Genomic DNA, 20,015 nt, shown 5'->3' on the forward strand with positions numbered 1-20,015 from the left:
AGCAGGTTTTTATAGTCACAGTTGAGGAGTGACACACTTAAAGAGAAAGTCCCATGAAAGCATTGCAACTAGTGATGTCTGATCTCATGTTTATAGGTTGCCTCCAGCTCTATGGTTTTAGCAACCGGTGGGAACATTCCACGTCTGGATCCATGAAGCTACAAATTATTCTTTAGGCTACCTTACAGGCTCGCAAAATAAACTTCACAATATTCCCTTAGTGCCACTCCAGTCAGTAGGCTCCTGTGTTGGTGAAGTGATGTTTGTCAACCAGGAAGTTTTAGATTAAATCACATTATGAGGTTAAAATGCTCACTATACCCCTTGATAAAGTCTGTGACGGGTGTAGTTTCCAAAATGGGGTCACTTTTTGGGGGTTTCCATTGTTTTGGTACTCTAGGCGCTCTGTAAATGAGACATGGCGCCTGAAAACTATTCCAGCAAAATCTGCTTTTCAAATGCCAAGTGTCATTCCTTCTCTTCCGTGTACCCGAAAATCAGTTTACACCCACATATGGGGTATTTCTGTGCTCGGGAGAAATAGGAAACTGTGAGATGCATTTTCTCCTTTAACCCTTTGTGAAGGTGTTAATTTTAGGGATAAATTAATGCATTACTGGATAAAAATAAAATATCTAAACTTCACCTCCATATTGTTTTAATTACTGTGAAATGCTTAAAGGGTTAAACTTCCCAAATATGGTTTTGAATTATTTGAGGGGTGCAGTTTTAAAAATGTGGTAATTTATGGGGATTTCTAATATATAGGGCCTTTCTAATCCTCTTCAAAACTGAAGTGGTCCCTAAAAAATGAGTTTTGGAAATTTTCTTATAAAGCTGGAAAATCACTGTTATACTTCAAAGCCTTCTAACATCCAAAATAAATTTAAGGACAATTAAAAGATGATGCCAATATAAAGCAGAGATATGTTAGATAATATTTATTAATGTATTTGGGTGGTATGACCATCTGCCTGAAAATCAGAGCATGTCACATTTTGAAAATTGCTATTTTTTTTTCCCCCCCGAATTCCCATCAAATTTCCAATTTTTTTAATAAATAAATACAAAAATTTTGATCAATGTTTACCACTAACAAGTTACAAGGTGTCATGAAAAAAAAAAAATCTCAAAATCACTTGTGTAAGTTATAGCGTCTCAAAGTTATGGCCATATAAAGTGACATATGTCTGTTGAAAAATGAGGCCTGATCCATAAGGCTGTTATTAGACCTGGTTCTTAACCAGTTAAAGAAACAAGCAAACTGTACATTACTTTTTTTCTAGGTTTTAAAAACTTCTTGAGGTGATATTTACACACACATTTGAAGCTTATTTCGACATCGTAAAATGGCTTTAAATATCAAAATAGAATATAACCTCCTATTACTACCCGGCTTCAAATAATATGCAATAAATGAGACCACTGCAATGTTGTTATAAATATGAATAAACTTTCATTATAATTCAGATTACTGTAGTAAACTAGAACAAGGTGGAACTCCGTAATAGAAAACACCCAGACCTGAATAATTTGTCATGAAACATAGTAAATCAGTTTCACTAGAGTTTGGTCCTGGGAGTGATCTATACAGATCAGAACACATGGTTGATATTAAGCAAATGTCAAATACTGGAACTGTTTGAACAATTTACATCCAGAAAGAAAAAATACATTTCCTTAATGTAAAACTTTAAGCCTTGTTTGTTTTATTTCAATGGACTTTTTTCTTGAACTTTCCCCCTGCAACTTTTTTCCTCACTCCTAAGGAACCTTCAGCATCATCTGTTTCCTCATCCCGAGGTCGCTTTTTCTTTTCTCCGTGTTCTCTTAGCTCCTGTAAAGGATAAAAAGTTCATTTATTTCCCAGAGACCTTCTTAGCGTTCGGATTTTATAAGTAATTTTAGGAATAATAGGGCAGATTCATTAAAGGGATAAAGCCACAAAGCAGAAATAGCTGATCAATGGGAGTCTGACTGCTGAGAGCCACAAATACATATGAAAAGACACCTAAAACTTAATGTTTATTAACAACGACCTATGAAATTAATTAAACAAATGTGACTCCACAGTGAAACACAACGGTCATGTCAGTTAATGCATTAATGGGACTCCCTATCTAATGAAATCCATCTGGTTTCGATCACTATAGTGTGTAGGCTCAAAAACGAAAATAGGAACATATCCCAAGCAAAACTCCAGAATTACATACTTTGCCTCACAACTCATCCTAAAATGTTAATTTCAGCGAGTCTCAAATCCTGCATTAATGAGAAAGTTTCCAATACCAATACATTCAGAACCAAAGTGACAGAATAGAAGACATTTTATTAGAGAACTTACGATACGAGCAAATCTCTGAGCCTCGGCTACTCTCTCATTTAACATCATGACTTCCTCTTCTTGTGTTGGGAAGGCTGGAAGCTTTTTACCAATCAGGTGCTCTATTCTTTGAAATAGCTCCACATCATACCTTAAAAACACAGACACAAAACATTACCTTTACATGACCATGTTATACTTGATTAGTAACTTTGTTAATCAAATTACCAAGAGTATTCCTAGTGTATGATGATTAACTTGCTGCACAAGTATCCACAAATAATAAGTGATTATAAACTTTCATTTAGAACATAAAATTTACAGTAGTGGAGTTCTCTACAGCAGAAAGTGAATAAGGAATTTGAGGTGGACTTCTGCCTCAAATTCCTCTCCACTATCCGTCCCTTCAGATTTCTGCCATAGCTTTCCCTCACCCATTAGGCTCAGATGAATGGGCCCGATCAGCAGAGCGTCTCAATGCCGCTACTGCCGTATCCACGGCCAGACTGAGCAGGATGCTTATGTTATTAGTCTCGTGCTTCAATATCTGTATTCCATTGAAAATAACGAGAGGATGATTCAGGATGGAATTAGGTGCAGATTTTGAAGTGTTGCCAAATTAGGCTATGGTAACATACTTTAAAGTTGACAACTACTGTACATATTTCCTACCAGGACATAGAGAGGTCCTTGTGGACATTATGTGCTCATGCTTTACAAGGGTACAACAGGCTACAGGTAAAATGTATGTCTAGAAGCTACTTTGCAGTCAATAAAAAGGGTTTACTACAGTTAAAACACAGTCTAATTTTGCCCTGTACAGTCCAAAACAGGTGACGTTAAAGAAACAGAGGATCAACTTTTGTTAATAACAGCATTAAAGCCAATAACAGTAACGTGATTAACATTGATTATTACTTTACGAGAGCATCTATTCAAGAGGTTGGATAGACTAGGAAGCAATTGTACAGTCAGCTCTAAAATAGTGTGGGGTGTTCCTGGTATGCAATACTTAGCACCTACCAAAAGAGGTCCAGGAAAGGCAACAAATTAAGTGACATCATAGACACTAATATTTAAGGCAGAAAAAAAAAAATTAAACTAGTCCCCAGTCCCAATTGCAAATAAATAAGAAAAGCATGCAAAAAAAGAAGAGCTAGTGTACAGAGAACTGTGCCCAAATCATGCAACCATACAGTTTTAACATAACCTACTGTGTTACAAAAGTAATTGCCTTTCCAGATCTTCCAGCACGAGCTGTTCTCCCCACTCGATGTATGTAATCCTATAAGAGAGAACATAGAAACTAAATAAAAAGCATTTCCACTACACCTCCTAAATTACCAAACCAATAACTGTACTTCTAAAAGGGGTTGCCTATAAATTATAGCAAACGCAAGGGTGGGTGTAAAGTAGGAGTCATACCCATCTAATCTTTGGTGCATAGTCCTGTCTCTTTTCCCTAACAGGCCAGAAGCAGAGAAGCTCATGACAGCAAAGACTAATAACTAGCTTTAGTATTCACTGGAGACATCACTTACATGTGTCAGTCAGAGACATCAGAGGCCACTGATTGGTCTCAGCAGTCATGTCATGGGAAAAGTGATCAAGACTGTATAACAGAGCATTCGGGCCTAATCATCGGGCATCCCATTGTGGCTAGCCATGCAGATAAGTCATACGGCGGAAAGCTTTTCCGCCATGTGAACATACCCTTAAGATAAACCATTGGTAAAGGCATCAGAGCACATTCATATTGCATTAATGTACTGATTAAATACTCACCTTAGAATGAGTTGGAATGTCGAAATTTATAACAACATCCACATGTGGAATGTCAAGCCCTCGACTTGCAACATCAGTGGCCAAGAGAATTGAGCGGGATTTTGCCTTAAACTTATTAAGGGAACCAAGCCTTTTATTCTGCAGGTAAATAGAAAATATTAAAAACTCTACATCTGCTAGGTTTCACAACTCTTGGACAAGAAATCTCTTGGACAATTGTGACAGAAAATTTTACTTCGATTTGATTTAAAGCAGTTTTCCCCAGGAGTGGTATCAACACCAATTGACAAGCTCTGGACCCACTGGACAAGGGGAAAACCACTGCTGCGCTCTGCTGAAGGAAATGCAGATGTCAGGGATGCCAGGATTTCCTACAGCAGAGCAAATACTGTCCCACTGTCACAGTGCAGCAGAATACCCCGGGGGAGGGAATATATGTAACGTCAATATGATTTCATTTGACTAGTAGGATACTGCTAGATATCTCATAGCTCATAGCTCTAGAAATAAAAAAAACTCTTGTAATGTGGAAGATAATTCATAATCTCAAATCTTACCTGACTCATTTGGCCATGGAGGGGAATAGCAGTGAATCCAAGATTTCGCAGTAAAAGAGCAACACGTTGTGTATTGTTACATGTGCTGCAGAAGATCATGAATGAATTCCCTGCTAACTCATTCAAGATATACACAAGATAGCTATCCTAGAGAAAGAAAAAAAAAAATCACAAAAAGAACAATGGTTATAGAATCACAATACAGCCATAAAGTGATGTCTAACATGAACAAGACTACTAACTAAAAAGGCAGGCCAGTCAGGTTTTTGTTATGGTGTCTGGACTAAAAAAAGAGCGCTACTTGCTTAGCTATTTGGCATGTGGTTGTTGCCCAAATCTTCAATGAGGCTTTTAATACAGCCTTATTTGTGCTCCTAAGGATAGGCCATCAATACTAGATCTGCTGGGGTCTGACACCCAGGACCCCCTGCAGATCACTTCTACTGAGACAGTGTGGTTCTCAGTAATTGAAGTATATGGGATAGCATGGCAGTGCCACAGTTGGCTCGGCCAATAATCAGACAGGCTTCAGGTGCAGGGGTCCTGTGTGTCAGACCCCTCAAATCTAATGTTGATGGCCTATTGTAAGGCTGGAAATCAATATTCGAATCCCTTTAAATGACGTTTACTTTTTCCAAGCTTTACTTCCATATATGGATGCTATTTAGAAGAATTATTAATAATTATTAATTATTACTAATTATTAATAATTAGTGTGTACATTTAGGCTTTACAAGTGAACATTTTTTCATCTGTAAAACAAAACTAAAACACAAATGAGCAAAAACCACATTGCACATCTGTGACGTGGCAGTAAAACCATGTGTGATTTTCAAATGCAGTTTTGAGAGTTGTTAAAGGGGTTGTCCCACAACAAGGATCCTATCTATACTGCTAGTTTATGTGGATATAAGACTTTTCCTAAATACATTGCTTTATCAAAACTGCTTTGTTTGGCCACTATCTTAATTTATTTACTTCATTGATGACACTAGCCCTTGGGATTATCTGCTCATTTGTCAAGTGCTCTCAGGGGGGAGGGAGGGGCTGACAAGCAACGGAGCTCCTCATATAGGGGAGGGGGAGGTGAGAGCTCCAGGATTACTGTACTGTCTATCTTCAGCTTTTCCACTTATCAGCCGTTTTAATTGAATTTGGCTGATAAGGGCTGAGGTAAGGAGTCCGTTACCTCTATATGTAATGCAAGCTGACTCAAATCTAGCTCTGCTACATCAGTTTCCACATCAGCTTCATACTGTGGATCATAGCAGATAGCACAGCAAGTGAAACCCCGCCCACCAATGTGTGAGAAATCCAGGAAGTGAAGAGAGTACAGAGCCTTCAGGCTGCAGAACAAGAGTTATGGGAATACCCCTTTAATCTGAGACACCACTGTATGCAATTTCTTCATGAAGGTTAATAAATCAATACCTTGAACTTGGAAGGGATAAAGACATAATATTGTTGCAGTTTTTCTACTGTTTGATACTTAGAGGACACTGCACATTTCACTGGGTCTCTCAAAGCAGCACGCTGCAGTTTTTGCACCTAAGTAAACAAGAAGAAACAATTTGTAAAAGTCAGTCTTCAAATAAAAGGACAATACAAAATAAGTTTGCAACCGGATTTGCACTGTGAGATAATGCTCAGGTAAACCCGCTCCTGCTGCATAAGACCACAATACATCGCTCGCCCTATTGGAGGCCAAAAGTGACCTTGACTGCCATATGCTGCTGTATGGCTATGCACAGCATATATCAGTCTTCCAATAGAAGTACATAATTAAGAAAAGTTGGAAAAAAAATACATGTCCACTAAGTCCCAAACTTTTTTTTTCCTCCCCTTTTTCCCCCAATTCAGTATGTCTTTGGAGTATGGGAGGAAATCCATGCAAACACAGGGAGAACATACAAACTCCTTGCAGATATTGTCCTTGGCAGGATTCAAACACAGCACTCCAGCGCAACAAGGCTTGCAGTACTAACCACTGAGCCACCGTGCTGCCCTGGCTGTAGTGCTATCCACTGAGCCATTGTGCTGCCAAAATTCAAAACTATGACCCTACAGCACTGATTCAGAGATGGCATAAAATTCTCTCTCGACTTCGAAAAACGGCAATTGGAATAAATCCCCTATTCAACCCTCTTTACTTCAGATATTGGCATCCAAAGTAAGAAAGCGAAAATTGCTTTTGTTATACACACGGAAAAGAAAAAGTAATGCTGGAGTTGAAAGTAACTGTGTGTGAATGTAATGTAAAATTGATCTCAAAAATGAGATTGAGCAGGTTCGTAAACTGTAGGTAGTTTATTTTATATCATAGTTTACTCTTGCCCAGATTTGTGAAAAACCCAGACAACCCCATAAAAATATTCTGAGATGCAAAAATTGAAATATTCCAATATATTTTTATTTAAAAGGTCCAGACTTTAGGATAAGTTACAATATACATTACACGCTCTTGTCCGACAAACCTAACATGTTAAATGGAGGCCCAAATACAATGTACATAAAGCCCAATAACCTAAATAATAATCACTCACCTTTTTTGTCATCGTGGCTGAGAAAAGAAAGGTTTTACGATCACGAGGAATAACTTTGAGGATTTTATCAACCTAAGAGAAAAAAAAAAAAAAAAAAGAAAAACATTTTTCTTGGTGAGCTAATATTTAAGACTTATAGTAATAAAATGCACAATTAAAAACGGGTTAATATGAGACATTAGATTTAGACTAAACTATATTTTGCAGGTCAGAAAAATTACAGCATATCAAACTTATTTTTCTGTTTAAAAACAAAATTATTTCCATTGCTGCCCATAAGATTTTTATTCTATGGAGCTGTATAAGGGCTCCTTTTCTGTGCAGTAATGGTACTTTTTATTGATACCATTTTGGAGAAACGCGTGGTGTTTTGATCACTTTTAGGAGCAGTTGAAGCAGCAAAACAGAAAAAAAGACAGTGGTTCAGAAAAGTATTAACTATACAGTAGGTGATAGGAGCATTCCTGGCACTTCAGATAAACTGATTTAACTCTTGAGGTTTCCCTCCCGGCGACGGTCCTCAGTTCCTTGCGCTCCTCTTTTCCTTTCTCCTGGTCCTGCTGATCTATTAAGTACCTGGGGGGTGCAGCTCCCTTCTGACTTAGCTGATACGTATTCCTTAAATTTCCTACCTCTTTTACGCACTCTCCGTGCTGACCTTGAGCGCTGGGATACTAAGGGGCTCTCGTGGCTGGGCCGCATCAACTTGATAAAAATGAACATCCTCCCCTGGCTTTTGTATCTCTTTCAGACTGTTCCGTGTATCATCCTGTCACGATTATTTACTGTCGTGGGGCAGGCCTTTAATCGGTTCATCTGGGCCTCGAAATCGCCACGTATCGCTCGGTCTGTGCTGTCGCGTTCGAAACGTAGTGGGTGACTGGCGGTTCCGGACTGCTCGAGGTATTTTTTGGCTGCTGTTGCTACGTGTATCTTTGATTGGCATCATGCTGGCCATTCCAAACTTTGGGTACTGTTGGAGGGGTCTTTGAGTTCCCTCCCTCTCACTACTTCTATTACTCCGCTGACTTCTGCACCCTTTTCCCTTCTGTGCCCTTGTAATGTGGTCGAGTGTCCTTGTTTTTGTGTTGTGTGTTACCGCTTTCACTTGTTTACTGTCTTTGATGCTGGATATTGTTCTCTTTCAGTATTTCTCAAATGTTTTGACTCTGCTGCGTCAGAGTCTTTTGTCCCCACCCACCCCCCTCTCCCTTCTTTTCTCTTTCCCTGCACCTGACCTGATTTGCTTGCTCGTTATTCCGAGCTTTCCCCCCTCATCCCACCCCTCCTCCTTCTTCCCCCTCCCTCTCTTTGTAAAATGTTTTTTTTTTGACAACCTTCAACAAATTTTAATGTTAAAAAAACAAAACAAAACTGATTTAACTACCATAGCGTGAATAAAGCCTAAGTAAAAATGCAGGATTCATGGTTATACTCTATACTCATATCTTACATTTATTTACATTCATGTTCAATGGTAGGGTATCTTTCCACATGTACAAACAATTGTAAAAAAACAAAAAAATAGGGGGAAGGGTTATTCTTTATAAGCCGTGTGGACTTTGGGTTCCCATCAAGAGACCAGTTTATTGCTGTGTCCTCTTAAAGGGGTATTCCCATGTAAATACTTTTTAGATTTGTAGATAATTCAGAGTCATTTTTACAAGTAATTAAATAATTTGCAGAGTTTTAAAGATTTTCTTTTAAATACCTTTTAGTCACAGTATTGTGGTCTTTATTGGTTGCCAATGGATATGACCATGAATGCATGATCTTTCTAAGGTAAGAAACTCAGCCATGAGTTCCTTATCATGGTCGGGATATCTTCTCATACATGTAGTGTCCCTGTCTGATGACCCTGCTACAATAAGAAAATCATGGCTGGGTTTTTGACAAGTCCCAGACCATAGAAAGTTTCTGCATTTGTGGTCGTATCCATTGGCAACCGATCAAGATAAAAGACTGTCACCACTAAGTAGAGACAGTAGAAAAAAAAAAAAAAAAAAATCTTTAAAACTCCGCAGAATTTGTAACTATTATATTTGCAAAAATGTTTACATTTTAATTATCTATAAGTATAGATATGATTGTTATAGAAAAAAGTAGCAAATAACAGGGCACTCACCCGACATCGAATCTGTAAAACGAATAAACTTTTATTTCATTTCTTTAAAAAACCTCTAGTGCATCGGGGCAGAGTGGATGGAAAAATAGAAAGTTCAAGCAACGATCGTTTCATGCAGTACGAATTTCATCAGACTTGCGCTTGATGCGCCTTGCACAAGCCTGATGAAATGTGTACTGCATGAAACGATCGTCACTTGAACTTTCTATTTTTCCATCCACTCTGCCCCAATGCACTGGAGGTTTTTTTTTTTTTTTAAAGAAATGAAATAAAAGTATTCGTTTTACAGATTCGTTGTCGGGTGAGTGCCCTGTTTTTTGCTACTTTTTTCTACAATTTTTGTATGGACTGTTATACAGAGAGCACCACTGTGTAAGCATTTTTTGGCTTTTTAAGTGTGACAACTTAGTGACCCGTCATCCATTCCGTATGCTGCAATAGTTACAGAATGTGAACAGTGATCAACTTTTAGTAGTGCCGCTTATTTTTTTTTCTACTTATAGATATGATTATGTTCATGGGAATACCCCTTTAAGATCTGCCTGCAAATATCCATTCTTGGCCACCTCATCGTACATTGACGAGAGTGGGCGCAAGCTGTAGTCTACTGCACAGAACACTATTTAGATGCTTCCTCATCATTCACTGCTGCTGCTTTAACATTGTGCACCAATGTTGATGCTGTTCAATATTCTATATACTCAGTATATAGAAATATCCTCTACTGTAAAGGAGAATAATAATGCACAGCTAACAGTTTATTCATTAAGGAGGAATAAAAGAAACAACAACGCAGAGATTTTAAAAAAAAAAAAGTTCCAGAATTATTTTACAAGAAATTCAAGTACAAGACAAATCAGGAAGGATTTATCGTACACTACTGCATTTTTTACTAGAGAATATCTCTCACCTCTGTTTCAAAGTCCATATTTAATATACGGTCAGCTTCATCCATGACTAAGTACTTAATGGCTCGAAGATTAAATCCTTTTGTGTTTTCAAGATGATCAATAAGGCGACCAGGTGTGGCTGTTGAAAAAAAAAATAATTTAAAGAAGGGCTCCCAATGTGATGTAAATAAAGCAAAGATTATATTGCAGACAAAACAAAAAGGTCAGTTTAACAAGGTCTACATGCCCTCCTCTTCATTTTATTACTGCCATTTGAACCATGCTTTTTTCACTGGCATAGTAGGTCATATTTAATTGCATGGCATTTTCTTGTGGCTGCTTACCCCAGTTTACTGTGTAAGCGGCCACAGGAAATTTGCCACGGGCATACGCAGTCGGCTCTGCCCGAGGCCTGACGGCAGAGCAGACTGCGCAATCCTAGAAGTTTGAAGCCAGCACTGGAAGACGACGCAAGGAGAGGCCGTTCCAGGCGAAGATAGAGGCGGCGCAGAAGAATTCTCTCGCAGCATTGGGGATGCCGCCAGTGCTGCGACATATCTCATTCGCATACAGAAGAAGACAGGGACTTCTACTGAACGGCAGAACGGAGAAGACATCTAAAGGTAGGAGAACAGCCTTTCTTAAGGCTATTCCTATGTGTTAGGGACAAAAAAATTGCATTTTAATGAGTGAATCCCTTTAAGGACGAGAGGGTAGTTTGTACATTAAAGGGGTATTCCCATCTCAAAGATCCTATCTATTTTGGTAGCCTATGTGAATTGAAGAATTTTCCTAAATATATTGCTGTATAAATGCTGCTAGTTTTCCTGCTATGTGAAATTATTCCTCCCATTGTTTACACAGCGCTTCCACGGATCTGTGTGATAGAACAAGTGATTTGTCCACTGCTCTCACTGTTACCCACACCTCTGCCTTCAGCTAATTGAAGTTTCCTGATAAAGCAAACTCTTATCTCCCTATGTAAACACACAGATAACACTGAATCTGTTCTCTACAAGCATGGGCATATTATCTGATCTGCATTTATATTGGATTTCTAGTAGTTATAAGTATTATGATACTTCATAGTGTCCTGTTCAGTAAACTAGGAGGGGGAAGGGATACAGGAAGCGAAAAGAAGAGACAGCAAACAAAGCTGCTGAAACAGAAAGATGCAAAAACCCCTTTAACGTTTGGCGACTTTTCATATTTTCCTTCCTTACCTTCCAAAAGTCATGACTATTTTTCTATCGACATAGCTATGTAAGGGCTTATTCTTCGCATAACCAGTTTCACTTTAATTTGTCACATTCTATAGTGCATGGTGTTTTGATTAGGTTTTATTAACTTTTTTGGGGGGGCCAGGTCTATATTCTATCATAATTTTTTGCATTTTGTTTTTGCAGCATTCATACGGTGAACATTATGATTACAGCGATACCACACTTATATGGTTTATTACAGCTTTTACAAATAAGATGTCACTTTTTGAAAATTAACAATTTTCCTGAGGGCCACAACTTTTTTTTTTTATTGATTTGTTGACAGTGATATGCAAAGTATCTTTATTTGTGGAGAAAGTTCTAAATGTTTGTTATGTCCGTTCCCAAAGATGTCCGACTTTTCAAGCAGACAGCAAAAACCTACATGTCGGGTTTTGATGTCCGCTTGAAAAGTCGGACATCTTTGTGAACAGACAGTTAAGGACAGACACGGACTGTAAAAGAACGCACCTGATGTCCATTTAAATCAATGCAAAATGTCACGGACACAGCTAGTGTCCGCTGCCAATGTCCGCACAAGATTTTGAACTGACTTTAGCAGTGGACACTAGCTGTCGGACAGCGACGGTAGTGTGAACGCATATATATTATTATTATATTTTATTATATATTAAAAACGGAATTCACAATATGGGATAACAGTATCATTCGATAGAGGGGCTTATGCACACATGGGGATGCCAACATATTTGTTTACGTTATGTGTTTTCTTAAATGAAAAGGCTTTTTGTTGTTTTTTTTAAATTGTTTTTTTTCTACACTATTTTGAACTTAATTTTTTTGACCTGCTAAAGCCAGGTTCACATCTGCACCCCGGCCTCCGCTTTCAGGTTTCCGTCTTCTGCCAACAGAAGACGGAAACCTGGCAGACAGTATACGGATGTGAGCATTTTGTACTCTCTGCAGCGAAAGTTTTTTTTTTAACCGGACACAAAGTCCTGCATGTCCAACTTTGTGTCTGGTTAAGAAAAAACGGTTTCGCCACGGAGAGCACAAAACGCTCACAGGCGCACACTTTCCAAACCCATTCAAATGGATGGGTTTGAAAACTGACTGCAGGTTTCAGTCTCCTGTCCAGTTTCTCGGGCAGGAAACAAAAACCTGCAAAACGGAGATTGGGCGCTGATGTGAACCCGCCCTTAGCCTGCTTTTATTGATATGCTATTTAACTAGCATGGAGCACTGGAAGTTCACTGAGCACTGTGTCTAAACAGGGGGGAGGTGAGAGCTAGGGTACTAGCTAACTCATCAGCCTTCCCTGGCTCTCACCTCCCCGTTTACACAAAGCGCTCAGTCAAGTTCTGGGGCTCCGTGCTGGTTACGCATTTCTTCAATGATACAATCAAAAGTGGTCAATATTGGTTTAACCACAAGTGCACAAAACAGTTCACAGAATCAAAAATATGTAGTGTGACCAAGCAGGGCAACCACACTGATACACCACAATCACATCGCTATTAATCACTATATCCAAAGGGTTAATGCTGCAAAATGCGGGTCACAACATATACTGAAAGCAAAAGTTCACATAATTTTGTCACTCAGATATGACATACTAAATCATTTTCTCTGATATGTTTCATTTGGTTCTCTTTACCTACATTTGAGACGTGCAAAATGTGATGTAGCACCACTGTATGTTTTACACCAACATCATAATTCTGTTCAACATACATTAAAATTCAGCAAATAAAAAGCATCAAGTAAAATAAAAAATAGAAATACCAATGACGACGTGAGGCTTCTTTGCCAGTGCCAGGGATTGGGACATCATATCAATTCCACCGACAATAACAGCTTAATGCAAAAAAACCAAACAAATTATTGTTAATTAACATTATTATAGTCTGTGGGAAATTGGCTATGTTACTGTTCAGCCCTGCTACAGGTATGACCTTACAGTAGTTTAAAGAGGACCTTTCATCAGATCGGGCACATGCAGTTTTATATACTGCTGGAAAGCTGACAGTTCAGCGCACTGTCGGCTTTCCCGATCTGTGCCCGGTGTAAAGCGCTATCGGTCCCGGTACCGCTTTACAGTCAGAAGGGCGTTTCTGACACTTAGCCAGGGACGCCCTTCTGCCCAGCAGCGCCTATCGCGCTGCACTGTGGAGCGGGGAGTAACTCCCCCCTCCCGCTCCTGATAATACTCGTCTATGGACGAGCTGTGTGAGCAGAGGGAGGAGGCGTTCCTCGCTGCTCACACTGTGCAGCGCGATAGGCGCTGCTGGGCAGAAGGGCGTCCCTGGCTAACTGCCCTTCTGACACTAAAGTGCTATGGTACCGGGACCGATAGCGCTTTACACCGGGCACAGATCGGGAAAGCCAACAGTGCGCTGAATTCCGCGCACTGTCAGCTTTCCAGCAGTATATAGAACTGCCTGTGCCCGATCAGATGAAAGGTCCTCTTTAACATTGGCAGGCCTGGAAGTCTTCAAAAGACGCCATTGTCAAAAGACTCTTGTGAACTCATTTCACGGGAGTTGTTCGATCCTGCAAAAGGAGAGTGGAAGCGAAACAACCTTTCAAAGGCCATGGTTGCAGTTGACCACAGCATCTAAGGACTTGAATGTCTGTGTTCAGAAGAGCCTTTGATCATAGGCACTGCCTTCAGATTCCTGCTGTATAAAACAGAAAAGACCTGGCAGCAATGGCACCATTCTTAAGAATCACCCCTAGACTTAAAAGGGCAGATTAACAATGAAAAAAGGTTGAAATGCTTGGCGCTGCTGTGAAGAAGGGCATTCCTGACAGACTGCCAGAAACGCCCTTCTGACTGTGAAGAGCTACAGTACCGGGACCGATAGCTCTTCACCCGGGGCACAGATCGGGAAAGCCGACAGTGCGCTGAATTCCTGCAGTATATAGAACTGCCATTGCCCCAAACCATGAAAGGTCCTCTATAAAACTTTGCAGGCTTTATTTAATTCAGTAAAACATCATCATTGAGAGGAAGGACCAAGCAGTGCCTAGGTGATAGACATTCTGTGCATAGAAGTGCTTTGACTGGAAAATTTTAAGTTTCAGTGCCTTTCCTATTTATTTGTTGGACCAGTTATCCAATTTTTATGTCAATTCTCCGCTGTTTTATAGATTTCTTCTTTTTGTCATTATTTACTTCCAGTGGATAAAAGTCAGTCCATGGTTGCTTCATGGTCACAGAATTGCACAGCTTGTTAACAAGATTTCTGGATCACTGAGGTGTAACTGTAACAAGATGTGCACCTCCATCACATGGACTGATTTCACCCATTGGAAGTAATGAAAGAATAACAGCAAGCAGAACTATAGAAAACAATGAGGACATAATACACAAAGTATATTGGTAAATTGTATAACTTTTCATTACACATATTTGCTGAAACTGAACAACCCCTTTGAAGCAATCACAAAAACATGAAGTTAAATAGTAAACATTTAAGATGTAACCAGAATGATGGAAGCCTACTTACCACTCTTAATGCCAATGGAGGAACCAAGTGCCTCAAACTGTTCTGAAATCTGAAATGCTAATTCTCTGGTTGGAGTCAGAACCAAGGCATAAAGTCTCTGCGGATTTTCCAGCAAAGTCTGAAGAATAGGTAATGCAAAGGCTCCAGTCTTTCCAGAGCCAGTCTCAGCCAAACCAATAATGTCCCGACCTGAATAAAGAGGCACAATATCATAAACCAGGTGAAAATAAATGAAATTACCGTGTGATGCAATTAGTATCATGTAACCCCTTCTTCTATTACAATTCACTTGGATGGGAGCAGAGCTGAAGTACTCCAGTTGGAGGATGCCTCAAACAACTGATCATTGCAAGGTCAGAGTGCCAGACCTTCACCAGCCTGATACTGAAAATGGGTAATTAGTATCAAAAAAGACCCCTGAAAACCCCTTCACGGCTGGGGCCCCACGGGCCAGATATGACACGGGAAAAATCGCAGTGTTTCACAGTAATATTCATGTGAATCCCAAGCCCACTTTGCTTTAAAATCCGCAGTGCAAACACCGACACAGTTCTGGAAATCGCAGCATGTCAATTATATCTACGGAAACGCCGGCGACTTTCCCGTAGATATAATGGTAACAAAGTCCGCGGGGGAAAACTCTATGAACCTTCTGTTCAAAGCGCTGCAGGAAGAACCGCAATGCGTTCATGCTTTAGCACGGTGTTTCCGGCCTGTGGGGCCTTAGCCTAAAGGGAATCTGTCAGCAGGAAAATCAAAGTAATGATAATACACCTTATACTCTTTACAAACATGTTAGTCAGCGTTACGGATCCATTATCAAGGGGAAAAAAATGCTCTTTTAATTATGTGTATATTAGGTTAAAAGGGCTTTTTCGGTATCTTTCATCCTGGGTTGAGCTGGGCAGCAGTTAGGAGAGGTAAACTACAGCAAAGAATGAAGCCTACAGAAGATAAAACACCCCAAAAATCCCTTTCATGTAATTTGCATATGAATAAAACTGCTATGTTTGCATCTAGTTATAACTTACCCTGAAGGGCCACAGGAATTGCCTCTATCTGAATCTTGGTAGGATGTTTCCATCCGAGCTGTTCACATGTTTCACATAAAACATCAGTTACTCCCTAAAATATTCAAATAAGAGTAAAAACAACAAGAATGTATGCCATCATCATAGAAGTCATAAGTTGGAGTTGTTCTCTAGCTACAGTATTTCACAGTTGAATAAAAGGGTGAAACAGAACACCTATAATAGGAAAATATACAGAAAAATTACAGATAAGATGCTACATTATTCTTACAGCTACAACAAATAGTTTACAAGTTTGTCTTATCCTACTAATATTATAAGTGTGAAAGTTTGTGTGTTTGGATGTTTGTGAGTTTGGATGTTTGTTCCTCAATCACGCTAAAACGCCTGGACGGATTTGCGTGCAATTTTCCACAAACATAGTTTTCCCTTAGGATTGAGTCACAGGCTACTTTTGGTGCCACTAAACAACATGGCTTCCTAGCAGGAGACTCACAAAAGCAGGACTCCTAGCCCCAGCTATAGACTCACACACACTGCCTGGCATTTCCTGCCTCAACCTGCCTGCACACTCCTTACTGTCACCTCAGGAGTAGCCCTCACTCTACTCACTCACATTTTACATATAGCCTTTCCACTATATAACACATCACATTGTCTGAATCACGAAATACACAATACAACACATCACATTGTCTGTATCACGACATACACAATACAACACATCACATTGTCTGTATCACGACATACACAATATAACACATCACATTGTCTGTATCATGACATACACAATACAACACATCACATTGTCTGTATCACGACATACACAATATAACACATCACATCACATTTGCTAGCCCACCAAACTTTTTAAAGCACTTTTACAGTTTCACACGTCTGTGTCTGCCCAATTCTCAAATCACCGCAGACGAAGTCGCGGGTAAAAGCTAGTGGTTTATATAGTCAAAGGACTTCTTCTTGCTCCTAACTGCTACCAGAATAAAGTAAAAATCCACAAAGCTACTTGCACTGAGGATTTTAGTTGCAGGATACAGTACTTCTACTGTAGACTGCAACGGTACCTAAACTACTGCAACCACTCACTAGGTGATCCCAATATTACAGCAAACTTTAGCTGAAAACATGCAATGGTACTATTCCGTTATCGGGCCAGCAGAGCTGTTCAGCACTAGTATCGGGACAGCAGCAAGCAAGGCCGCATACCCGCATCGCAGTACAGTTCCGGACAGCATCGCGCATCGCAGATGAGTTTGGGACAGCATCGGGTTCAGCAGCATTCACACACACACACAGCTAATTGTAAGTGGATATACTTTATTTCGTAATTGCCGGCAGAGATGCTCAGCACTAGTTATCGGGACAGCAGCAGCATCGTAGTGAGAGAAATGGACGTGCCGGGCTGGTCCGATGCTGACAGAAAAATTGGGCGCCAAATTAGTGTGTTCGTAGTTGTAGTCACAGTACTCACCATTGTTTCAGTCACAGTTCTCAGCAGTTTTGTCAGATGGATTACACGCTGTGGGATTTACCTGCAGATGAAAAATCAGCAATTGAACTGTTCCAAAGCCAATGGTCTGATCCATAAGAGCCGGTTTTGTGTTCGTAACCACCAGATGAAAATGTGTTTTTTGGCCAAAGCATCTCCAAAATGGCGGTGCAGCAAACGTCCGTGTGACGAAAAAAAGGGTGTGAGATCGCAAACTTGGTTTGCCAACTCACGCATTCCTTTTCTTACGGCTGCCCGTTTCATTTATTGTTGGTGCCAAGAGCTGACATCCGTAGAGTTTTGTGAACAGCAATTGAAGATGAATCACAACACCTTCGTAGATTGGAATAATTACCTCCGCGAAGTGTGTACAAGTGCCTTAATATCCCGACCTTCTACAAAAATAGGAGGCCTAAACAAAGTGGTTGAGGTGGATGAAAGCCTTTTTACAAAAAGGAAAAACAACAGCGGCCGGGTTCTGCCACCACAATGGATCTTTGGAGGATTGTGCCGTGAGACTAAGGAGTGTTTTGTTGTTGCAGTCCCAGAAAGATCAGCTACAACATTGATAGCTTCTATTAAAGCCAACGTGGCAGATGGGAGTATAATATACTCTGATTGCTGGAAGGGGTATAATACTACAGACTTAAAAGCTGCTGGCTACGACCATTTAACAGTGAACCACAAGTACAATTTTGTTGACCCAAACACTCAGTGCCACACGCAAAATGTGGAACGTTTGTGGGGAAGTGCTAAATGGCGCAATAAAAGACAGCGCGGAACAGCCCGCCAGCATCTGGAGTCATACTTAGCCGAATTTATGTGGCGACAAAATCATTCCAAAGAAACAATGTTCACAGATTTGTTAAAAGAGATCGCTAATTTCATGCCTCCTGTTTAAGACAAGTTATATAACACAGCCCGACACGTCCATTTCTCTCACTACGATGCTGCTGCTGTCCCGATAACTAGTGCTGAGCATCTCTGCCGGCAATTACGAAATAAAGTATATCCACTTACAATTAGCTGTGTGTGTGTGTGAATGCTGCTGAACCCGATGCTGTCCCAAACTCATCTGCGATGCGCGATGCTGTCCGGAACTGTACTGCGATGCGGGTATGCGGCCTTGCTTGCTGCTGTCCCGATACTAGTGCTGAACAGCTCTGCTGGCCCGATAACGGAATAGTACCCATGCAATATACAGGGGGGTAATGATAACGTTCCCAGGTATGTGTGTGTGTGTGTGTGTGTATATATATAATTTATATATTTTATATAAGTAAATTAGAATTTAGGAGGGGTGGAGAGGGGTTAGTTTAGGGCCTATTTTTTACCGCATTCTAACAAAAATGTTTTGTTTCCAAAACATGGAGCCTTAAAAGGATATTCTAGTCACAGAGCATGGAGGGAACTTACTGATGAGTGGGGGGTTCTTCAGGTCACAAGGACAGTGTTGTTGTGCAGCCCAGGATGACCACAGGTGGGGGGAGGGGTCAGATATCTGCTCCCCTGATTCATTCATTTCAATGAAACTACCAGAGCTGGAAAAGTATAAGACACTGCTATCTCTAGTGTATGTGGGCACAGGTATTGTGAGCAGCACCCCATACATACTGGGCTGTAAAACACTCTAGTCCTCAGGATTACCTAGATAACACGTGACCTCTATAGCCCTGTCCAGACGCTTCTGCATTAACATGTAGCATTCCCTTAAGGGTGTTCTCTATTTCTCTAATATTGGTAACAGAGAGACCATAAGCCTAAGTATCAGAGCTGAAGAGTGAATACACAGCTGGTCAGACGAGCAGCTGCTCACGCGGTGGCTGCAGTTTGCTAAACCTTTAACACAGCTATAGACTCCTACAAAGGGAACATGGACAGAACGAGAAAATCTCCGACTATTTCCTCACCAAATCCCGAAAAGTCTTTTCTTCTTCTTCGGGCGCCGGAGCCTCCACGTGAGCCGCCATGTTACTTGAGGGAAGCGAAATGCGCACGCCGGTACACGTCACGTGACGGGATGTTGTCGCTCTTTTCCGGGCATGCGCTGTTGTTGCTAAGATGTAGAACGTTAGTGACTAGAGTACAGTTGCTCCTGGTAGGTGCGATGCCACCTATAAGGGGCGGGGCCTGGCTGAGGAGGGCGGGGTCTCTTCATCACAGATCTGTCTTCTATAGAGGAAGCGGGAGCCAAGCACTTATAGCTAGAGATCGGATAGCCTTGAAGACTGTTGTGGAAATAGATGATGGAAAAGGGAGTGCATAGGACTTTATCTCGTGTCCGTTTGTGTCCTTTAGTGCCCGTTTACAAGCATGTCCGTTTTTTCCAAGCGGACAAAAAAATCCTACATGCAGGACTTTTCTGTCCGTTTGAAAAAACAGCAAGTGTCTGTTATTTTTAGGAGGCGTTCACACTACCGTTGGTGTCCGTTATGAAGGTGTCCGTTTAAAAGAAAAAAAACAGACACCTATCATAACAGACATTAACTGACACTAACTGATGGTAACTGATGTTAATG

At 40.4% G+C, this 20,015-nt stretch overlaps 1 protein-coding gene across 1 annotated transcript; it reads right to left on the reverse strand.

Moving 5' to 3' along the window:
- Positions 1-987: 987 nt before the first annotated feature.
- Positions 988-19,485, reverse strand: DDX47 (DEAD-box helicase 47). Its single transcript, XM_075286340.1, has 12 exons — positions 19,407-19,485; positions 15,990-16,083; positions 14,959-15,147; positions 13,232-13,303; positions 10,244-10,362; positions 7,209-7,280; positions 6,097-6,213; positions 4,666-4,812; positions 4,109-4,246; positions 3,538-3,608; positions 2,345-2,474; positions 988-1,837 (listed from the first exon to the last, which is right to left on the reverse strand). Exons 1-12 carry the CDS (start codon positions 19,464-19,466, stop codon positions 1,715-1,717), a joined length of 1,332 nt encoding a protein of 443 aa, XP_075142441.1. The 5' UTR covers positions 19,467-19,485; the 3' UTR covers positions 988-1,714.
- Positions 19,486-20,015: the final 530 nt, after the last annotated feature.

This window comes from Leptodactylus fuscus, chromosome 9 (assembly GCF_031893055.1).
Source record: "Leptodactylus fuscus isolate aLepFus1 chromosome 9, aLepFus1.hap2, whole genome shotgun sequence".
Classification (NCBI taxonomy): Eukaryota; Metazoa; Chordata; class Amphibia; order Anura; family Leptodactylidae; genus Leptodactylus; species Leptodactylus fuscus.

Excerpts from the sequence above, each read along its gene's own strand:
- DDX47 (XM_075286340.1), bottom strand. The coding sequence starts at position 19,466 with ATGGCGGCTCACGTGGAGGCTCCGGCGCCCGAAGAAGAAGAAAAGACT. Across the intron at positions 3,609-4,108 it reads ACATTCCAACTCATTCTAAG|GATTACATACATCGAGTGGG; the intron begins GTGAGTATTTAA and ends TCTCTCTTATAG. Across the intron at positions 1,838-2,344 it reads CTCAGAGATTTGCTCGTATC|GAGCTAAGAGAACACGGAGA; the intron begins GTAAGTTCTCTA and ends TATCCTTTACAG.